Source organism: Pan troglodytes, chromosome 20, assembly GCF_028858775.2.
Source record: "Pan troglodytes isolate AG18354 chromosome 20, NHGRI_mPanTro3-v2.0_pri, whole genome shotgun sequence".
NCBI classification, from domain to species: Eukaryota; Metazoa; Chordata; class Mammalia; order Primates; family Hominidae; genus Pan; species Pan troglodytes.
Genome location: NC_072418.2, coordinates 59,209,377 through 59,233,430, shown reverse-complemented (window position 1 = coordinate 59,233,430; position 24,054 = coordinate 59,209,377). Strand labels below are relative to the sequence as shown.

General features: G+C 42.3%; 2 protein-coding genes across 21 annotated transcripts in view; one reads left to right on the top strand and one right to left on the bottom strand.

The window, feature by feature from the left end:
• The window catches only part of EDDM13 (epididymal protein 13), a 37,235-nt gene extending 24,436 nt beyond the window's left edge, over positions 1-12,799 (bottom strand). Inside the window, exons 1-4 of the mRNA XM_016936928.4 lie at positions 12,715-12,799; positions 9,514-9,531; positions 7,325-7,348; positions 580-606 (exon numbers count right to left, since the gene is read on the bottom strand). Coding sequence (XP_016792417.2) covers positions 580-606; positions 7,325-7,348; positions 9,514-9,531; positions 12,715-12,799 — 154 coding nt within the window. The remainder of the gene's footprint in view (positions 1-579; positions 607-7,324; positions 7,349-9,513; positions 9,532-12,714) is intronic.
• ZSCAN5A (zinc finger and SCAN domain containing 5A) overlaps positions 1-24,054 on the top strand; it is a 91,867-nt gene that overhangs the window by 28,890 nt on the left and 38,923 nt on the right. The gene's annotated exons all lie outside the window — the stretch shown is intronic.

Genomic DNA, 24,054 nt, shown 5'->3' with positions numbered 1-24,054 from the left:
ATATGTTAGGAATCCCAGTCAACGGGGTGAAAGGAAACAACTAAAAACATATATATTAGAAAAAAAACTAAATGTACATGAACCAGAGGCTCATTAAATTATGGGAGTACACATGAAGCATTTTTCAGGTATTTGAAAGAGGTAAAGTTATATCACTAAAACACATAGTACTTTTAACTTGAAGAGTTAAGGATGTACATACATGTGTGTGACTATTTCTGGGGAGAATACACGTGAGACTAGAAATGGTGCTTGCTTCTAGAGAGCAGAGCCGGGAATGTGGTGAAGAGAATGATTTTGACTTTCATTTTATGTTTCCTCGATATTTTCCCATGTGCATATGCTATTTATAAAACTTAAAAAACTCCACAGCATAATAATTATTAGGCAAAATTCTAGCTGTAACCTTATATAGCAATAAAGATTTTCATTACATCAAAGTTCAAACAAAACATGTGCTTGGATAATACCTGAAGTGTTCTTTAGACTCTACCTAAAAGCATAAATGACTCAATAAGTCTACATTACCTTGCGGACAAGAGAAAGACCAGGTTTAAAAGATACAATCCTGACACTTACCATCTGGTGACAGTCTGCTCATGAGACCTGAGGAAGAAGACAACACATGATGTGCAAATGCAGCAGAAAGAAATATTCCTAATTAATGGATTTCCCCCAGTTCAACAGATGTAACAAACTCTTCTTCAGGAAGTGTGGCTATAATGCCTCAGTCATGATGCCTCATTATTCCCACTTAATCCCCGTTCCTACCTCTATCAATCATAGCAAGGCCAGGCGCAGTGGCTCAGGCCTGTAATCCTAGCACTTTGGGGGCTGAGGTGGGTCGATCACCTGAGGTCAGGAGTTCAAGACCAGCCTGGACAACATGACCAAACCCATCTCTACTAAAAATACAAAAATTAGGCTGGCATGGTGGTGGGTGCCTGTAATCCCAGCTACTCAGGAGGCTGAGATTGGAGAATGGCATGAACCCGGGAGGCAGAGGCTGCAGTGACCCACAATTGTGCCACTGCACTCCAGCCTGAGTGACAGAGCAAGACTCTGTCTCAAAAAAAAAAAAAAAAAAAAAAAATTACAGCAAGCATCACTTGTCTCTAATCTAATTTGTTTGCTTATCTCTGTTTCCCACCAGACTTTGAGTTTATAAAGAATGAGCATATCAGATCCACCTCTGGGCTCCCATTGCCGAAGCATGAGTCCAGGCACAGACTAGATACTCAGAAATTCTTGCTCAAAATCCTTGCACCATATTTTTCTCATCTAAAACCCACCAATGAATACACACAATCTAACCCAGGTGTACATTCTAGAGCAAAGCCCAAAATTTCCCGCCAAAGTGCACAGTCCAGGGGCATTGTGAAGTGGCAAGGTACTTACCTACGATCCCTGATGGCAGCCCATCCAGGAGAGTCAGCATGGTGGCCAAGGTTACATGCGTGGTCCAGAATGTTGTCCCCAAGAGGTCACAAAGACGAAGCCATAATTAGAAAACCAAAAACGAGGTCAGATGCTGGGGGCTGGGAACAGATTGGGAAGTAGAATCCACAAGGGGTCATGCATGGTGAGCAGTCAGGGACTAAGACTCAGAACGCTGTGAGATTATTGGGGACCCTCGTGCATTTGATGCAGGGAAGAGCGTCCAAAGTGGAGAAAGAGGTTGGGACAGCAATCATGAACCGTTCTTCATTCATGCTAGGAACGGAAGAAAAGATGATCCTTTGTTGCCTCTAGAAAGAGGAGCCAAGCTCTGTCCTTCTATTTACCCCACACCAGCCCTTTGAGATCAGATATTGTCCCTATGTTGCTGGTGAGGACAGGTGAACCTCCAAGGAATTACGTGATTTGCAGAGACCTGTGCAGCTGGCGAGTGAAAAAGCAGGAACTCAAACTCAGATCTCTCTGACTTCTTCTAGAAGTCTCCATTTCCTCATCTGCAAAACGGGAACGTTAGCTGGGGTGAGGCTTGCTACATATTGAAGAATCCCACTGGGTTTGCTAGTGGAAAGTGCTGTATTTATGGAGCTCGCAACACCTTTCTCGGTATCACTGAAAATCGTCTGGTAGTTAATGCCTAACGTTGTTGGGAATATTGATGTGGGCATTGAATGGCTGATATCCAGGCTATACATTTTACTAAGTGGGTGGCCTTGGGATGATGAATGAACTCTCTGTGCTCTTTAAAATGGAGATATTATTTCCTGTTTGGAGCTGTGTCAATAAAGAAGGAAGATAATGCAGATTGAGTACTTAGCCTAGCTCCTGGCTCAAGGTAACATTTAGTAAAGTTAGAAATAGTAATATGAAGTAAGTAATAATAATGATGATGATAATAGTATTGGATTCATACATAAGGGTGTGTACGTGTGTGTGTGCAGTGGGGGCAGGGACATGGAATCAGAAAGAGGTGGTAAAGTCTGAATTTATGGAGTTGAAAATGTTTTGCAACCCTAAGTTCATTTAACCTTGCAAAGTAGGCACAGAGAGGTGAAGTGACTTCTCTAAAATTGCCCCACCTAGGAAGGAGCAGAATTAGTCTCCGAATGCAAAGGTGCCTAATGTGGGCCTTGTCCCCTTTCTGCAAGTCATCATCTCACTTCCTGACCTAGCCTTCTGCCCCCGAGTCTTGCAAACTCAGTGACAAAGCCGTGGTCTCATTCCACCTAACTTGTTCCAGATTGCTATCTCTAGGAATTATTAAATAGGCAGCGATGATGGTGGCTTTTACTACCTGACCTCAGAAAGCAAAGATGTAAGTTATTGTGTCTAACCAAATATTATTATCGATGTCAGGTAAACCTGAATTGAGCTCTCAGGCCTAATAGCTTTCCTTGAGCCATGTGCGGACCATGAAAGAGTGCTCAATTTCTGGACAAGTGGCTTTGAGGGGAGACAAGTAAAAGGGCTTTTGTTGTTGTTGTTGTTCATCAGAGGACAATTCCACACTTGGTTTTACTAGTTCCGCTATTAGAAGCTAAGCTGTGAACAGACCAGAGAAGAAACATAAGTCGAAGTTCAGCAGCAATGATCCCTTTTGGACAAAGGCAAACAGACCCCAAAGGGAAAGAGATGGAATGAGAAGCTTACCTTTCAGCACTGTTGGCAGGCAAGCAGCAGGAAGGACAGGACTGATGGTAGCCAGTGGGAACCATATTGCCAATGAAGGTTCAGAGAGAATATGAAAGGAATTAAGTCATCCTTGGTACCTCATTGCACCCCATAGGTCCTGAGATAGGTTAGGGAACCAGAATGGGGAGCTGCAATTCATTCTAAGTGCATTGGACCCCTTTGGAGGCACATTTACCCTGAAGTCAGAAACTTCATGGGTACCAGTGGCCTGGGGAATCCAGACCCTCCCTTCTCCACCTGAATTTCTAGCATAAGGAAGGTCTCCATAATAACCAAGTGTCATCTCCACTTCTCAACCGGAGACTGGATGTTAATTCTGGGAAAGGAAGACATCTTACCCACCCTGTACCATATTTTTCTCATCTAAAACCCACCAATAAATACACACAATCTAACCCAGGTGTACATTCTAGAGCAAAGGCCCCTAGATTGTGGTAGGTCATTGATCCTACTGAAAATCGGATCAAAGCTATTTCCCAGAACACCACACAGGTTCTCTTTCTCTCTGACAGCACACCCAGTTTTAGACCTAATGACAGAGGCTTGTTGGCCTCCTCAAAGACCATCCAGTTGCACCCTTCCCACCCCGGGCAATCTGCAGATTCTGGGTGAAGAGGTCATGTTTGAATTGAGGACATCTGAATATGCCCCAGGTTGAATGTGATCGTCAGCAGTTTTGCCTCTCTCTTCATTCCCTTCCTTCTCTAGGTCGAAGGGCGGGCTCCCCATTTGTGTAGGGAGAAGGAGATATGACTTAATTGACTGGAAGGGGCAGCAGAGCCAGGAGCCAGTGAATCAACATGGAAAATGCAAGGAAGACAGTGGAATTAATATTAACATCATCCATCTTTGTTAATTTTTACATGCATTTCTTTATTCCTTCATGGAACATTTATTTGCCTGTTGTTATATGGAGTGCGATCTTTATATGGGACACTATTTTTATGTAGTTTGTCACATAAAATTGACAAAGATCAATACAGCGATAGCATTGTAGTGGCACGAGTGTTAGAAACCCTTCTTTAACTTTGCAGTTTCAGAAATTAATCTTACAGATATATATTTATATAAATATGTAAATGTATATGTGTACATACTCACACACACCGTTGACCCTTGAACAATACAGGTTTGAACTACATGGTTACACTTATACTTATCCACTTAGATGTGGATTTTCTTCTGCCTCTGCCACCCCCTGAGACAGAAAGACCAACCCCTCCCCTTCCTTCTTCTGGTCAGCCTACTCATTGTGAAGATGACAAGGATGAAGACCTTGATAATGACCCACTTCCACTTAATGAAGAGTAAACATTTTCTCTTTCTTTATAACATTTTCTTTTCTCTAGCTTCCCTTATTGTAAGAATCAGCATGTAATATATGTAACATACAAAATATATGTTAATCTACTGTTTATGTTATTAGTAAGTCTTCTGGTCAACAGTAGGCTATTTGTAGTTAAGTTTTGGGGAAGTCAAAAGTTATATGTGAATTTTCAACTGCACTGGAGATTGGTGCCCCTAACTCTCACATTGTTCAAGGGTCAAATGTGTATGTGTTATGGTTTGAGTGTGTACCCCAAACAGCATGTGTTGGAAACTTAATCCCAAATGCAGCAGTGTTGGGAGGTGGGGCCTAATGGGAGGTATTTAGGTCACGAGGGCTCAACTTTCATGAATAGATAAATGCTGGTTATAAAAGGGCTTGAAGCTCTGAGCTCTCTGTCTCTGTTTCTGTCTCTCTCTCTGTCCTTTCATCATAGGATGACACAACAGGAAGGCTCTCACAAGATGCCAACCCCTCAATCTTGGACTTCTCAGCCTCCAGAAACATGAGCCAATAAATTTCTATTCATTTTAAATTATCCAGTCTCAGGTATTCTGTTATGGCAGCCCAAAACAGACTACGACAGTGGTTATATCTAGATGATAAAGAAATATATATCTATATATAGATATAATTCTACGTATTTCCATGTATAATCCTACAGATATAAATATGTAGATCTACATTGATATATATCCTATATGTCTAATTTCATGTAAGCTGAATTTTTCTTTGAAGGATTGTTTAAAAGAGCAAACTACTGAAAACAACCTGAGTGGCCATTAGTATGTGACTGGTCAAACAAATTGTGGACTTCCATACAAGAAATATTATTCAGCCAAAAACATATAAATAAGAGGTTGAGGATGCTCCTTATGAACTGACACAGAGTCATGTTCTGGAAGTAGTGAAAAAAGTAAGGTGCATACAGAACAGTGTGTATAATACGCTGTCTTTTTTGTAAAAATAGAAACAAGAAGACTTTGAATATATAAATACACATTTGTTTCTACTTGCATAAAATATCTCTGGAAGGATCTGGAAGAAATAATATCAGATTCTTTGGAGGAAGGGAAATGAGTGAATAGGTTGGGAAGGAGTTTTTTCCAGTATAACCTTGAGAACTTCTTTAATTCTGAACCCTGGAAATCTTATTTTAAATGAAAATAACATGATGTTTTAAATTGAATAATTAATTAGTAATTTAAATGTAATTAAAGTTTATGTAAATACTATTTTGTTAATTGAAATATTAATAAAATAATAATTTAACATAAAACATTTTAATTAAAACAGCATAATATTTTAAATTGAAACAAAAACTGTGGATCATGAGATGTTTGCATTTGTTTAGGTTTAGAAGGTTCAGCTTTTGAAGATAGGAAGGAACTAACATAGGCTAGCTTTTTAGGTATAAAAAACCCAAAATGTTATCTGCAGGCATTTTAGCTCACCAAGTCTGGTGTGGGGATTAAATATTTTTAAAGTTTCCCACGTGATTCTCATGATGATGGTCCAGTGTGAGGATTCAGAGCTTTGGAAACCTCAGACCCCATATGGGACACTTACGATTTTGAAAATTAAATTGCATGACGTATTTTAAATTCTCAGTACATGCTAAATGCTTAATTAATATTGGTTCCTTTTATCTCCTTTCAACCTGAAATAATAGCATTAAATTATGTTCCCACAGTCCTTTCCATTTTGCAAGGCTCTTTCCATTTATTTAGTCCTACTGAGCACTAGGAATTTTGCTAGGCTACAGGAATAAACAGATTGAGTAAAGTGCAGTCCCTGCCCTCTAGGAACTTACAGTCTTGCAGTCTAGTAGGGGTGGAAAAAAAAGAGATCTTTTTCCCTTCCATGTGACTTGGAGCAGAAATTCTCAAAGTATCATCCAAAGACTACTTGATGGGGGTGGGAGGTGGTCCCTGAGACCCTTTCAGGGGATGTGATGGTTGATTTGGGGTGTCAGCTTGACTAAGGCACCCATATAGCAGTAAGACATTTATTCTCAATGCTTCAGTAGGCGCTGAGTCCATCCGTCTTCTGCTGAAAGGGAAGCCTGAGTGGTTTGGCATTTGATTAGAATGTTTGGGCTGCCCCAGATGTGTCTGTGAAGGTGTTTCTGGAGGATATTGGGGTGTGAGTTGGAAGACTAGGTAGGGAAGATCCACCCTCACGGTAGGTGAGCACCATCCAGTTGGATGGAGGCCCAGCTGAAGCCAAGAGGTGGAGTAAGGGTCAATTCTTGCTCTCCCTTCTGCAGCTGGGATGCCCTTCTCCTGGCTTTGGATGTCAGAACTCCAGTTACTCCAGCTTTTGGGATTCTAGGACTTGAACCAACAGCTCCCTGAGCTCCCAGGCCATTGGCCTCAGACTGAGAGTTAGTTAGACCATCCATCAGCTTCCTTGGTTCTGAGGCCTTCAGACTTGGAATGAGCCACACTACTGGCCCTCCTGGTTCTGCAGCTTGCAGACCCCACAACTGAGTGAGCTAATTCCCCTAAGAAATTTGTTCTCAAATATCTCTATCAATATCTCTATCTATATATATATCTATATGTATATCTTCATGGTTCTGTCTCTCTGGAGAACTCTGCCTAAAACGGGTCTGCATGATCTTCCCTTTTCCAACTCCTTATCTGTGTGAGATTAGATTTTCATTTGCTTCAACCAAAATAGCACATTGTGGCTGGGCGGGGCGGCTCACGCCTGTAATCCCAGCACTTTGGGAGACCGAGGTGGGCAGATCACTTGAGGTCAGGAGTTCAAAACCAGCCTGGCCAACATGGTGAAACCTTGTCTCTCCTAAATATACAAAAATTAGCCAGGCATGGTGGCATGCACCTATAATCCCAGCTACTTGGGAGGCTGAGGCAAGATAATTGCTTGAACCCAGGAGGCAGATGTCGTGGCGAGCCAAGACCGTGCCACTGTATTCCAGCCTGGGCGACAGAGCAAGACTACGTCTCCAAAATAAACAAATACATAAAGCTAAAAAAAAAAAAAAAAAAAAAAAAAAAAAAAAAAAAAGCACATTGTGACAGACTGAAGCAGAAATGAGAATTCAGCTGTTTTCTATTAAACTAGACGTCAAAGAGATTTGCAAAAATGTAAAATAATACCTTTCTTACTAAACTTTTTTGGTTTGGAAACAAATAGCCATTTCACTAAAACATTTTATTTATGTCAGTATGTATATTTATTATCCTTATTTTAAAAATATTTTTAATTTCAGTAGCTTTAGGGGTACAAGTGGTTTTTGGTGACATGGATGAATTGTGCAGTGGTGAAGTCTAGGATTTTAGTGCACCAGCATCTGTGTAATGTACATTGTACCCAAAAGGTAGTTTTCATCCCTCACCTCCCTGCCACCCTCCTTCCTTCTGAGTCTCTATTATCCTTATTTTTTTAATGCAGTAATAGATATTTTAATAATAGCTTTACTGAGATATAATTCACATACCATGCAATTCACCCATTTCAGTGGTTTGTAGGATACTCAGACTTGTACGACCATCACTACACCAGTTTTAGAGGCTTTAATCACCCCAAAATAAACCCTGAACCCCTTAGTCATTGTCTCTAAATTCCCCCACCCCTCACCCCCTGGAAATCACTAATGTCCATTGTGTCTCTGTGGATTTGCCTATCCTGAATATTTCATATACAGTAAACGGAATCAGGTAATATGTGATCTTTTATCACTGGCATCTTTCACTGAGAATAATGTTTTCAAGGCTCACACACGATGTTGAATGCATCAGAACTTTGTTTCTTTTTATGGGTGAATAATATTCCATTGTATGCATAGACCACACTCTGTTTCTCCATTCATTAATGGATGCATGCTAGGATTACCTTCACTTGCTAGCTCTTAGGAATAGTGCTGCTCTGAACATTTGTGCACGGGTTTTTGTGTGGACTTACGTTTCATTTATCTTGGGCACATACCTAGAGCGGAATTGCTGAGTAACTCAGTGTTTAACATTTTGAGGAACAGCCAGACTGTTTTCCAAAGCAGCTGTATCATTTCACATTCCCACCAGCAGCATATGAGGGTTCTGATTTCTCCACCTTAGGTAGTGTGAAGTGGTACCTCACTGTGGCTTTGGCTTCCATTTTTCTGATGGCTAATGAGGTTGAGCATCTTTTTATGTGCTTATTTGTAAATAGAAATAGTTTTTGTAAATATAAGTATTTGTATTTGTAAATATTTATAATATTTGTAAATATAAATATTTTTAAGTTAAAAATCCTTGAATTTACAATAAGGTAAATATCAATAAAGATAACCTTTGGCCGGGCACGGTGGCTCACACCTGTAATCCCAGCACTTTGGGAGGCCGAGGTGGGCGGATCACCTGAGGTCAGGAGTTCGAGACCAGCCTGACCAACATGGTGAAACCCTGTCTCTACTAAAAATACAAAATTAGCCGGGCATGGTGGCGTGCAGCCTGTAGTCCCAGCTACTCGGGAAGCTGAGGCAGGAGAATCACTTGAACCCAGGAGGCAGAGGTTGCAGTGAACCCAGATCGCACCACTACACTCCAGCCTGGGCGACAGAGCGAGGCTCGTCTCAAAAATAAATAAATAAATAAAAATAACCCTCACTGGAAAAAAAAAAAAAGAGAGCTCTTTAGATCCTTAATAATTTTTTTCGTGTGTTCAGCGGCCCTAAGACCATGAAGTTTGCAAACCACCAGCTGGTGTTAAACATAAGCCAAGGTGTTATTCTAATGGAGATCTGCCCGACATCTCTCTTCCCTGATAAATGCTCTTCATTTTCCCAATAGGCCTCTCTTCCCCAGACAAAGGAGTGAAGGAGGGCTGCTCTTTTCGTTGTGAGCATCACTGTAAGACAACAATAGAAAGGTGGTTTGCTTTTCTGAGTCATGTCCAGACCCCATGGCAGGTCTGTGCACCAGATCCAAGTGCCACCCTTCCCCAGAATTGCCAGAGAGGTTGCAAGATCGAAAAGAATTTTAGGAGAGGTAGCTATGAAAATACAGACTTGGGGGTTCCACGGTTCTTACTTTTTTCTTTAGTTGCAACTGGAGACAAAAGCATCAGCCAGCCGGTTCACAACGGGAGAAGGGAGCAGAGAGAGAAATCAGCATTAGACTCAGATCAGTGCAATAACCAAGAAGACCAGAGATAGAAGTGTCCCTGGAGATCAGCTGACCCACTCACTGCTATCAATAAAGCTACTCGGGCCCATCTATCAGCCCATCCATCCATCGATAAGTCCATTCGTTCATCATCCATCCAACCAACATTCACATGGTACATGCTCTGGGCATTGGCCCATGTTTGGTGCTGGAGACACAGATAAATCAGATTCAGCCCCTGCTCTGTAGGTATTTGCAAGGCTGATTGGGAAGAGAAGTTCTGGTATAAGAGTACACTAGACACCCCAAACTCTGTTCTCACAGAACTTGCTATCTATGGATGTCCCAAACGTCTTACAGGTGCTTCAAGCTTAGCCTGTTCAAAAAAGAATCTGTGGTCATCACACTCCTATCCATCAAAAAATAATCTGTTAATGCAATACTTTTTATTTATTCTTACTATTTTTTGTAGAGATGAGTCTCACTATATTGCCCAGGCTGGTCTCAAACTCCTGGCCTCAAGTGATCCTCTTGCGTTGGCCTCCCAAAGTGCTGGGATTAAAGGCTTGAGCCACTGCACCCAACCAGTACGATAAATATCCCTGAGTTCACACTGATATAAATAAATACAGTACTTGAATAAATAAATGGGGAAGAAAAGTCAGCTTTTCCTTACAGAGAAAGTCCATTGAATATATGTAGAAGGAATAAGGGGAATAGAAAATCACCATTGGAGAAGCACTGTAGCAATCATTTCTGCAGCAAGATCCACAGATGGATGCTAAAATTAATGGGCAAAAATTGGAAGAGAAACAGGGTATTCGCATAGCCTCAAAATTTCTCCCCCAGCGTATTTATTAATTACAAAGGGGGAAAATAGTAACTTAACAGTGGAGAAACCTGGCAGACACCACCTTAGCCGAGGGACTAAAGTTTACACCATGGGTAATAAGACACATCAACATCATGTGGTCCCTGATATAATTCCCTGGGAAGGGTATGAGACCACTTCTGTGGTATTCCTGCCCTAAATGCATAGTCTCAATCCAATCATGAGAAAGCTTCAGACAAACCCAAATTGAGAGAAATTCTGCAAAACAACTGATCAGAGCTCTTCAAATGTTTCAGGGTCATGAAAGACAAAGATTGAGGAGGTTCAATCACACATGCTAAGGACAAATCACAAGACCAAAGGAGATGGGATAACAAAATGCAACATGGTTGAGCAAGAGCTGGATTTTATGAAACAAAACAAAACAAAACAAAACAAAAACTTAATTGAAAATGCAAGGTGGGATCCTGGATTGGATCCTCAAATAGAATAGTTTTTCTATTAGTAGAAACATTAGTAAAATTTGAATGAGGTCTGTAATTTCTTTAATAGTTTTGTTCTGGTATTGGGTCTTGCTTTTAGTCATTGTGCTATGGTTAGGTAAGATGTTAACAGCTGAGATAACTGGGTGAAGAATATTCAGAAACTTAATTTTTGTGACTTTTCTCTAAGTCTAAAATAATTTCAAAATTTTTTTAAAAACGTGTTCCTCTACAGAGTTTTTTTTTTTTCTTTTTTTCTTTTTGAAACAGAGTCTTGCTCTGTTTCCCAGGCTGGAGTGCAATGGCAGGATCTCGGCTCACTGCACCCTCCACCTCCTGAGTTCAAGCGATTCTCCTGCCTCAGCTTCCTGAGTAGCTGGGATTACAGGCCCCTACTACCATGCCTGGCTAATTTTTGTATTTTTAGTAGAGATGGGGTTTCGCCATGTTGGCCAGGCTGGTCTTGAGCTTCTGACCTCGAATAATCCAGCTGCCTTGGCTTCCCAAAGTGCTGGGATTACAGGTGTGAGCCACCGCGCCCGACCTCTGCAGAGTTTTCTCATCTCAGTTAAGGGCAGCCTCAATTCCCCAGTTGCAAATACATGTATGTATAAAGAGAGCCTTTCTGCATGCTTCTCTATCCCCAACCACCAGCATCTGACCCATCACTCAATCCTGTGAGCTGTTTCCTCAGTGCCTCGTAACCTTCTACGTATCCCCATCTTCACCCTGATGACCAAAATGTTTTCTAACTTGTGTGTTTGCCCCTAATCTGATTCCCACCTAATCCATTCTTTCCTGAGGGCAAGACACATTGTTTAAACACACAGAAACACACATACATGCACACACACACTCCTAAATATGACACTCCTTTGCTGAAAACCCTTTAACACCTTCCTTTTCCCTTAGGATAACATCCAAAATTTTTCCTGTGACCCACATGCCCCTGTCTATTCTGTTTCCTGCCTCCTGTCTCTTCTTACTTGTAACAGTCCCACCACCATGCCCCTCCTTCTGTCTACCACGTTCCTGACACACCGGCCTCTCTCTGATGAAGGGACTCAGTGCCTTCTGCCCCAGGACCTTTGCATATTCAAGTCTCTGCCTGGAATAGTCTCTCCTAACTCTTCAGCTGGCCAGCTCCTATTCCTTACCTCAAATGTGACTTTTCTAGAGAGGCCATCTCCGAATCCCCACACTAGAATGTGTTTGTTTAGCATGAGAATTCCATGAAGACAGAACTATTTCTGTCTGTCTTTTTCATCACTATATTCCCAGCATCAAGCCCGTGGAAAGAACCAGGAATAAACATTTGTGGATCGAATGAGGAAATGGGAACTCAGAGTTACGGCAAGACCCAAGTCCTCTTCCCAATATACTCTTTGGTGTCTTTACGTCGCAAAAGTCTGGAGTCTCACTAGAATTATCTAACTATAGTAATGTTGACTTCCAGGCACTGCACAACATAAGCTCGTCAATGACATGCAACAGTCCCATGAACTGGGGATTCTTGTGAGCCCCGTTGGCCAGATGAGGACAGCAAGGCTCGCAGAAGCAATGTCTCCCCAAAGCCACAAAGAATCAGTGATAGAAACCAGGATGCAGACACAAGTGTATCTCTAAGGGCAGGGGCTAGCAACCTAGACTCATTCACCCCACCGTGTCCATCAAGGGAAATGTGAATGTCTAAATGGGAAGCAAGAAGAAGTCTGTTAGACTTCAGGAGCTTCTCTCTGAATCCAGCCCACGAGAGCCTCCCAAGTTGTAAGAAAATACATAGAGGACACAGGGCGTAGCTGGAAGCATTACCTTCACGAGGAGTACAGGCTTCTGCCAATCCCAGGAAAAGCAGAATCAGCAGCGACATTTTCAGAAATGGCTCTGATCTGTGCATAACGGGGCTGGGATTTGGGCTGAACGTTCTCCTCTTAGGATAGACAGGACTCTCTGGTCACCCACCGTCTTCCCAGGCTCCAGGGACAAAATAACTGCCCACACCTGCCCTCTAGCCTGCCTGGAGGCTGGCAGGTCTTCAGACCTGTGCCCACGCCACCAACTGCTGACCAAAGAACTGTATCTGCTTTTTCATCTTAAAGCAACATTTTAGAACGGTTTCATGCTGAGTGTGATGCTTGTCATCCTATGATCTGCTGGCCAAATCCTGCCCTCCTCCTGTTTTTGTAGGGCCTATGAGCTAAGAGTAATTGTTACCTTTTTTAATGCTTGGAGGGGAAAGACAAAAGAAAATATTTCATGACATGAAGATTATATAGAATGTGAATTTCAGTGTCCATGAATAAAGTGTTATTGGAACACAGCCATGCCATTTCACTATGTATTGTCTACAGGTGCTTTCAGGCTGCAAGGCTGAGCTTTGTAGTTGTGACAGAGAGCATCTGGGCCAAAAGGCCTAAAATATTTACTGTCCGGCCCTTTATAGAAAACGTTTGTGGACCCCTGTCCTAGACGTACTGTAAATTTCAGAAAAACAACAAAGCAAGCAAACAACATCTATCGTATTTCTACTCAGAAGTAAGTATTGTTTTTACATTTTTGTGTATATTCCTTTCCAAAGATGTCTACGTTTATACTTACCTCTAGCACTTACTAGCTATGTACCCTGAGCAAGTTACTTAACCACTCTGTGCTTCATTTTCTTGATCTGTAAAGTTGGGATAATGGTATTTCCAGTCTCATGTGATACTATCATATCACAGCTGTATGATAGTAAATTTGTACTGTTGTAGCCATTAAGTTTGTAATAATTTTTCATAGCAGCCACAGGGAACTAACTGTTTCCACTGGTAATTCTTAGAAATTGCTTGGACAGTCAAGAACTTTAGCTGTCAGTGGGGATATGAACTTGACCCAGTATCCCTCTGGACTCCTGGAATAAAGGCAGAGTGTAGAGACCACTGGTCTATCTAAGCTCTGAAGGTTTCTGTGGTACTTCCTTCAAGCCTGACAGAAACAGAGGGTTGTGTGTAGTGTCCTGGAAGGAAAGAGTTCCAGGTGTGGAGGGATGTCCACTCTTGCAGGGGACTCTCTCCTGCCGCCATCTCTGGTGCTATCTATGTTTCAATCCCTAGTATGAGCTGGACCATCTCATGTACATTAGGGGATACCTCAGCGATCCTTCAGACTAGGCTGGAGGGGAGAGTTCTTGTTGGCCATTTGCCATATTTCAGAGCTCCCCTCCTTTGTGAGCACATGGTCCTGGCAACTCATCACCGGGAAAACGTGATACTACAGGATTTGTTATAATGAGCAGAAGAAACAAGGCGTAAAACATGCAGAAGGCTTTTCACATCCGGTGCTATGCGGAAGTAAAGACCACCCAATGAAAACAAGCAAAGGCTATTAATTCAGAGCTTGCTGTAATAAGGGAGTCCACTGACACCATTTGTGTTTGGCACAGACTCAAAGGCAGGCAGGGTAGTGGGAAAGCTTATAGTGAAAGAAGGGAAGGCTTCAAGAGTGCCTGGTTGGAGGCCGTTGGCATAAGGAAGCTGGCAGTGGTTAATTAGAGGCCATTGTGATTGGTTGGGGGAGCATATTTGGATTTCTCTGATTAGTCCTACGTTTCGATTTTCCATCCTTCCTTAGCAGCCTCATTACCAGCACAGCTGTTTCTTTGCTTTATCAAATATAATCATAGTCCCTAACTCATAACACTAGGGTTTAAATGCAACAAATGCCTGGGATGTAGAACATCATTAATATTCTTTAGCATTATCCGCTCTGCCAGACTGTGATCTGGGGACAGAGATGAGTCAGATACTGGCCTTGCTCATGAGGAACTCATGCTTTAGGGAAGATCAGGATTTCTCACCATTGGCACAGCTGACATTTAGGACTAGATCGTTTTTGTGGTGGGGGCTGTCTTCCGCTTTGTGGGATATTTAGCAATATCTCTGGTCCCTATCGTTTACACAGTAGCACCTGCCCCACCCACCCCACACCAACCACCACCGCCACCATGTTTGGGGAGCCACAACCAGGAAGTGATGAGCTTTTAGTGCTTATTACTTTATTTTTATTATAACTTATTTATGTTCAAGTTTATACAATTTAGTTTTGAGTATTGGGCTGTGTTAGGCAAGCAGCTAAACTGAGGAATTTTACCTCAATTTAAAAATGTTTTAAATGTAGAAAACTGGAAACGTTAACAATTGACCCTCATAAGCTGGCTCCACTACATGTGTGTAATATTATTTTGTGTTTTTACATTTATTCTAAATGGTGTTTCACTGAATCTTTCTTGCACAACTTGCTAGCTATGTATTTATATATTTATTTATTTATTGAGACGGGGTCTCACCCTGTCTCCCAGGCTGGAGTGCAATGGCACGATTTCAATTCACTGCAAGCCTCCGCCTCCTGGGTTCAAGCGATTCTCCTGCCTCAGCCTCCTGAGTAGCTGGGATTACAGGTGTGCGCCACCACACCTGGCTAATTTTTGTATTTTTAGTAGAGACAGGGTTTCACCATGTTGGCCAGGCTGTTCTCGAACTCCTGACCTCGTGATCCACCCACCTCGGCCTCCCATAGTGCTGGGATCTTTTTTTTTTTTTTCACCCAGCGTGATGTTTGTGAGATCCACTCATGTCTATGTAGAGCAGGGAAGTGGTGCTGGACCTGGAGACGGCAAAAAACCTGGTTGTTATAGTCACAGACAGCCAATCAGTTAGAATCACAGACATTGAGTCAATCCAGTGTGGATGCCAATCCCTGCCCCACCACACTATGGCTGGCCTGAGTTTCTTCTTGCTACCATAACGAATTACCATAAATTTTATGACTTAAGATGACATAGATTTATTATCATACAGTTCTGGAATTGAGAAGTCTGAAGTGGGTTGATCGAGCGAAAAGTGTTGGTAAAGCTACATGCCTTCTGCCGGCTCTAGGAGAAATTTGTTTCCTTGCCTTCTGCAGCTTCTACAGGCTGCCCACATTCCTGACTCCTGGTCGGCTTCTTTCATCTTCCTAACCAACAGCATGGCGTCTTCAAATCTCTCTCCAACCCTCTCCCATTTTCAGGCCAGCGATGGCCGGTCAAGTCTTTCTCACTGTACATTGCTCTGATTCTCTGTTTTCATCATTCCGTCTCCCTCTGTTACCCATTTCCCTCCCTCTTTCACTTACAAGATCCTTTGTGATTACATTGGACCTACCCCAGTAATCCAGGATAATCTCCCCACAAGGTCAGCTGATTAACAATCTTATTTTTATCACATCTGAGAGTAACACACTCCCAGGTTCCAGGAGTCAGATGTGGGTATCTTCAGGGACAATTATTCTGCCTGCCTCACAGATGCATAAACTTGTTCAATTGACTATATCCCTGAGCCTCGGTTTCCTCCTATTAATGATAGCAACAATTATTATCATTAATTATTATATTATTATGCCATATCATTGTGAATGTTTTAAAGTATATTGAGGGGATGTGGAGAAATTGGAGCTCTTATACATTGCTGGTGGAAATGTAAATTGGTATAGCCCCTGTAGAAGATAGTTTGGCAGTTTCTCAAAAAGTTAAATATAGGGCTACCGTATAACCCTGAAAGTCCACTCCTAGGTATGTACCCAAAAGAACGGAAAACAGGTAATTAAACAAATATTTACATGTGAATGTTCACAGCAACACTATTCACTAGAGTCAAAATATGGAAATGATTCGAATGTCCATCAATAGATTAATGGGTAAAGTGTGGTATAGCCATATAATAGGATATTATTCAACTGTAAAAAGAAATCAAGTACTGATACACGCTAGAACATGGGTGAACCTTGAAAGTATTATGCAAAGTAAAAGCAGCCAGACACAAAAGACTACCTAGTGTATGATTCCATTGATATGTAATATCCAGAACAAGTAAATCCTTAGAGACAGAAAGTAGATAGTGGTTGTCGGGGACTAGGAACGGGGAGGGAAAGAGGAATGGCTGCTTAGTGAGATGGGGTGAGGGGTAAGGAAAATGTTTTAAAACTAGATGTGGGTGACGGTTGAACAACATCGAGAATGCACTAAAGGCCACTGAATTGTACACTTAAAATGGTTAATTTTATATCATATGAATTTTACCTCAATTAAAAATTTTTTAAATGTAGAAAAATGTGTTAAAAGCTCTAAAAATAGCAATTTAAAAATCCCATGTTACCAAAACAAAACAAAGAAAACAGTACAAGCATAGGGACTGTGCATATTAAAAGTAACTAAATTTAAAAAGTATTAAAAGTAACTAAATTTAAAAATTAAACCAGCAGCAGCAGCAGCATCTGAGGCTTCTACAGGGAAATAAGTAGAAATAGTTCAACCCCTCTGTGCAGTTCCTGGGGCAGTCCCAGAGCTTGAGCAGGTGGGAGGGATGAGCATTCTGTCCCTGCCGCAGGGGCCATTACACCCACAGGGGCAGCGCCCACACAAGGGGTCTCGGCTGCAGCTGGCATGACTGGCTCAGCCACGCCAATGCTTCTGTGTCCTGGGCAGCCTGGCTTCCCAACCCCCAAGGAGTCCCAAGCCACTGACTAGGTCCTAGAATAGATAACCCATGTCCTGGGCTCTGGCTGGCTCTCCAGCCAGTTCCTTCGCATCTATCCTAGATAAAGGAGCCCTTGGAGTCTTCTGTCCCCCACTAAACAGATAAGGGAGCAATGGGTCAGAAGTTTCAGGGATTTTTCCCAGAAGGGACCTGAAAAGTGTCATCAGATTTAGCCAGGCTCTGAAATCATAGAGGTGCGGGATCAAACCTCAGCTCCCTCCACCTCCTGGCTGTGTGCACTAGGTCAAGGATTTCTTTTCTTTGGACCTCAGTTTCTCAGGGAGTAAAAATGGAGGTGTCATAGCAACAGTCGATACTTTTTCTAGCACTGACTATATCCCAGATGCTCTTCTAAGAGCCTTTGCCTATAATAACTCCTACAACACTATGAGATGGGAACTGTTATTAGCGTCATTTTATAGATGAAAAAAGTGAGATCTAAAAGCATAAGGTCCACTCAGAATCACACCACTAGTAATTGGCAGGACTGGGATTCGAAGCTAAGTATATGAATCTGCAGTGAATGCTCTAAACCAGCCCTGTCCAGTAGAACTTTCTGCAGTGATAGGAATGTCCTGTATCCCTGCTACCCAGAATGGTGGCCACTAGCCATGTGCGGCTGCTGAGCACTTGAGGTGACGCTAATGCAACTAAGGAAATGAAGTTTTCATTTTATTTCATTATGAAGCATGTAAATCTAAATAGCTACATATATTGGACAGTGCTGCTCTAAATCATGATACTAAGCCCCTCTCAGCCTTAACAGACTATGTACCTAACAGGGTTGCTATGACAGTTGTGACAGAGCCATATGTGTAAAAGCACCCTCTGTGAACCAAGCAGTCTCGGTGTTGGGGATGCACATTCTCTAACCCTGTGGAGTTTATAGTCTGGTGTAGGAAGACAAACAACAATATTGACAAACACATATATAATTTCATGTACTGGTCATTGCTGCAAAGAAACTAAAGTAGGGCCATGTGTTAGAGACTGATGGGGTTGAGATGCTGCCGTAGCTAGAGTTGTCAGGAGAGACCTCACTGAGATGGTCACATTTGAGTTTAGATCCTAATGAAGATCTGGGGTAAGAGTAGCTTAGACAGAGGGAACAGCTTGTGCAAAGACCCTGAGGCAGAAAAAAGCAGAAGGAATTTGACACGCAGAAAGAAGATCATTGTGGATGGAGCAGGGTAAGCTCATGGGAATGTGGAGGGAGGAGAGGTTAGAGTGGTAGGCAGGGGCCAGATTGTCAACAAACCTGAGTGGGCTCCTCCGTGAGAATGATAGTAAGCACAAACCAGGAACATTCCTCTTTGTCTGCTTTCCCTGAGCCCTCTTACACCCACTTGGTTCTCTATTAAATATGGGCATCTCCGGCCAGGCGCGGTGGCTCACGCCTGTAATCCCAGCACTTTGGGAGGCCAAGGCGGGTGGATCACGAGGTCAGGAGATCGAGACCATCCTGGGTAACATGGTGAAACCCCGTCTCTACTAAAATTACAAAAAATTAGCTGGGCATGGTGGCAGGTGCCTGTAGTCCTAGCTACTCAGGAGGCTGAGGCAGAAGAATTGCTTGAACCGGGCACCGAGATCGCGCCACTGCTCTCCAGCCTTGGTGACAGAGTGAGACTCCATCTCAAAAAAAAAAAAAAAAAAAAAAGGTGGGGGCATCTCCCAAGCAGAAAGGAAAGCCTAAGCCTACTCACTTCTTTGGGGAGAGAGGAAGAAAGTCTTGGACACTAATTGAGCATCCTCTTTGGGCACCTGCCCCAACAACGTCACACACGTTATCATCTCATTTAACTGAGGTTGGATCTGCAGAGGCAGCTTGGCTTGGCAGAAAGAGCGGGAGCTTTGGAATGAGGGCCTAGATCTCACCGTGGGCTCTACCACTTGGTGCTATTTTTAGCAAGTATGCAGTAATAATCATAATACTCTCAGCAGTTAAGCTTAATTGGGTGATTATGATGTGCCAGACATGGTTCTAAGCACTTCATATCTATTAGCTCATAATTTTAAGAGCTGGGTAGTATTATAATTTCTCTTTGCAAATGAGATAACTTTGCCCAAAGTCAACAAAGCCAATAATTGGAAGAGGTAGGATTTGAATCTATACAGGTATGATTGACATTTGTGAACTTGTTTAGCTGCTAAGTCTCTATACCCTGATTTCCTTTGGAAGAATTACCTCTGCTCCACTGTATGTGGTCCTGGTGGGACAGTTAATGCATGTGCCCATTTTCTCATAATGAAAAGCAAGCAGGGTCCCTCAAAGCTCCTTGCACCAGATCCTTATTTTTACACTAAAGCCAACCAACCTTTGTCCTAAGCCAAGCTAATCAGACTGCTTACCTGGCGCTTTAAATCTCGAATTGAGTAAAGCAAGAGTGGAAGAAGCAGATTTAATGCTTTTCAGGTGAGAGTGTTGAGTGGCTCATGATACAGAAATCTCTTGGTTTCCCAGGCTTCACTCTTTCCCAAACCCACTCTCCAGCCTTCACTTTAATCCTTTGAACTCCACCCCTTTGCCAGTTCCTTCCAGTGATTTCTCTTTTAAGCTAGCCAAAGTCCATTTCTGCCACTGGAACCCAAAAAACCTGCTTGATTCAAGAAGTTCAGCTCTGTTTGTGTTCTAAGGCAAGCTCTGGCTGCTGTCCTTCTGTACACAGTCTTCCTTCCATTGGATCTCTCAAAGAGAAAGCTCACTTCCTCAGTTTACTTTCCACCAGCTTTAAGTTTCAAGCCTTACTGCTTGCTTACAGCTTTAACCACTTACATAGAGTATAGGTGCATACTAGATGCTCAATTAATATTTGTTGAAATGGTATTCAAGGTGAAAGATTGAGAAGTGAAGATGGTTTGGAATTGTGTTGTTGATGCCTTTATCGTGGGAGTGCCCTGTGCTAGGATGGATCTGAGAATGGTTTTTTGTAATTCTGAAATAAGCCCATGTGTCTCCCCTACTCCAAATCCTTCCATGGCTCAACATTACATACAGGATAAGCATTTATTTAATTAATTTATTTATTTTTGAGATGGAGTCTCACTCTGTCACCTGGGCTGGAGTGCAGTGGTGTGATCTCAGCTCACTGCAACCTCCGCCTCCCAGGTTCAAGCAGTTCTCCTGCCTCAGCCTCCCGAGTAGCTGGGATTACAGGCGCCTGCCACCACACCTGGCTAATTTTTGTATTTGTAGTAGATATGGGGTTTCACCATGTCTGCCAGGCTGGCCTTGAACTCTTGACCTCAAGTGATCCACCCGCCTCGGCCTCCCAAAGTGCTGGGATTACAGACATGAGCCACCGCGCCCAGCCCTAGGATAGCATTTATGACTAAAAGCTTTAGTGTGACCTAGATCCAAGGTAGGAAAACTTTTTCTGTCAAGAGCAAGATAGTAACTGTTTTTGTCTTTGTTAGCCATATGGTCCCTGTCGCAATTACTCAACTTTGCCACTGTAGTGAGAAAGCCACCAGAGACAATACATAAGCAAGGGGAGCTAGCTATGTTCCAATAGAACTTTATTTATAAAAACAAATGGTCAACTATAGTTTGCCAGCCTCTGATACAGACTCTTCATAGTCCAGTCTCCCAACACTTCCTCATCTTACCTTGTTTTTCTACTAAATGAAACTTTGACTTCAGGATTCAGATCTGATGTCACTTCCATAACACATCTTTCTTGGAATGTACTACATCATTCCTGGAAGATGGAAGATCTCAGTTAATAGGAAGACCTGAACAAACAGGTCATTTTCTGTAGTGGAATGAGCATGAGCTTGAGAGTCATGAGGTGTAAATCCCAATCCTGCTACTCCCTTACCCTGAGATAGTGTCCAAAAAGTCTTTCTTGGGCTGGGTGTGCTGGCTCATGCCTGTAATCCCAACACTGGCAGGTTGAGGCAGGTGGATCACTTGAGGTCAGGAGTTCGAGACCAGCCTGGCCAACATGGTGAAACCCCATCTCTACTAAAAATACAAAAAATTAAGCTGGGTGAGGTGGCGGGTGCCTGCAATCCCAGCTACTCAGGAGGCTGAGGCAGGAGAGTTGCTTGAACCTGGGAGGCGGAGGTTGCAGTGACCCAAGATAGTGCTGTTGCAGTGAGCCAAGATCACGCCATTGCACTCCAGCATGGGTGACAGAACGAGATTCCATCTCAAAAAAAAAAAAAAAAAAAAAGTTTTTCTTGGAGCTTCATTTTCCTCTTACATAAAATCATAGACTTTTAGGGGGAAATAAATGAGGTGAAGTTTGCAAAACACTTAGCAATATGTATAGCATATAATATTTATATGGCTCATAGAAGCATAATACTATTATAATTATTGTTATTACATGTTATTATCATGCATTATCATCATCTCAGAGGTTCTTATGAAATCTATACTTCTTTAAAAATGGTGATTTTCGCAATTCCTTGTCTTTGTTTAAATGCATAATTCTCTCCTCTCTCGCCTCCCTTCTTTCAGATGTTTTAGGTAGAAGTAGAAAGAGGAAAGTGTTAGAGTTTCTTCCAAAGAATATGGGAAGATGTTCTGATTGCGTCGTTTAGAACATCCAGGGTCTAGAGTTGCAGTTTTTCTGGGTTAAGGCACTCAGAACATTTTATCTAGTAAAGCCACTTGGGACTGGTAGGTCCTGATAGCATAGATGCAGGATTCCTTAATGCCCTTTGCAACCCCATCCCTGTAAATTCAACGAGCCTCCTTCTGGCTTGGAGATGAAAGGAAGATGAATAAGATGATTCTTACTAGATCTGGGATCCCAAAGCTCTGGCTTTCGGAAAAGTGAAATATTATTTGTTCCAGAGGGCACATAAGATGTTCCTGGCACATTGGAGGGCTATTCCTCATAAGCTGGAGCTCAGCGCTTGCCCTGAAAATGCACTTCACCCAGCTCACCGTCTCATGTAGGCCAAAGCTGGAAGAACCTTAGATATCACCACATTCCAGAAGCCCAGTGCTAAATGTTGAGTATGTGGGCAATCTTCTTGGAAGAAGGGTTGAAGCTGTTACCAAGTCATTGGAGGTACGCCTGGCCCCAAGAAGGGGAAAGGATCACTGCCTAGTCCCAAGGCATCATTCAGATGTGCATGTGAGGAGTCTCTACCAAGTGTCTCTATGTTCAGTAATACATACTCCTACCTTACCCATCACTAAGGAATTTATAATCTACTAAATTTGTTTTTAAAAAAGTATTGTTTCTACCAAAAGACATATGCAAAACGACTTACAGCATAATTATGCATATAGATAAATGTTGGAAATAATCCAAGTGTCCGTCAACAATAGAATGGATAAATAAATCAAGGAATGGATAAATAAATCAATGGAATATTGCACAGCAATAAAAAGGATGAACTGTCGATACATACAACCACATGGATGACTTCTATCAATATAATGTTGAATGAAAATCAGGGCCGGGCGCAGTGGCTCATGCCTGTAATCTCAGCATTTTGGGAGGCTGTGGTGGGTGGATTACCTGAGGTCAGGAGTTCGAGACCAGTGTGGCTAACATGGTGAAACCCCGTCTCTACTAAAGACACAAAAAAATTAGCCGGGCATGGTGGTGGGTGCCTGTAATCCCAGTTACTTGGGATACTGGGAGGCTGAGGCAGGAGAATTGCTTGAACCCAGGAGGCAGAGGTTGCAGTGAGCCAAGATCATGCCATTGCACGCCAGCCTGGGCAACAGGAGCAAAACTCCGTCTCAAAAAAACAAACAAAACAAAACAAAACAAAAATTAGAAACGAGACTGCATACTGTAACATACAACTTTTATGAAACTCTAAAATAGTCAAAATTAATTTATGGTGATAGAAGTTAGAAAAGTGGGCCGGGCACGGTGGCTCATGCCTGTAATCCTAGCACTTTGGGAGGCTGAGGCGGGTGGATCACTTGAGGCCAGGAGTTCCAGACCAACCTGGCCAACATGGTGAAACCTTGTCTCTACTAAAAAATACAAAAATTAGCTGATCATGGTGGCAGGCGCCTGTAACCCCAGCTACTCAGGACGCTGAGTCAGGAGAATCACTTCAACCTGGGAGGGAGGCAGAGGTTGCAGAGAGCTGAGATTGCACTCCAGCCTGGGCAACAGAGTGAGACTCCATCTCAAAAAAAAAAAAAAAAAGTTAGAAAAGTGGTTACCTGTAGGTAGGCACAGATTGGAGGGGCAAGAGGGAGACTTCTGAGGTACTGGAAATATTGTGTCTCCTTATCTGGGTCATAGTTATGTGAATCTATCCGTCTATCCATATGTAAAAATTTATTAAACTGTAACCTTAAGAATTGTACACTTCACTATATGTAAGTTATACCTCAATAAACAAACAAAAATAAAGAAAAATTGTGATAGCCAAACTTTAAGACTTGAATTGTTATTTAAGCTCTTTATTTTACATATGAAATTTTCAATAATACCAGTTTTTGGTGTTTCCAAACAGGATATTAGTCTGAAGAAATAATCTCTTTTTCTCCCCTGGCACTTTTCAGTTGTATTTTGATTCTCTCTCTCTGTCTCCCTCTCTCTCTCAATTTGCTCCTGGATCTGATCCAGTCCTGAAAGACACTTTCAAGTCAGGCAGCTATCTGTGCTTTATC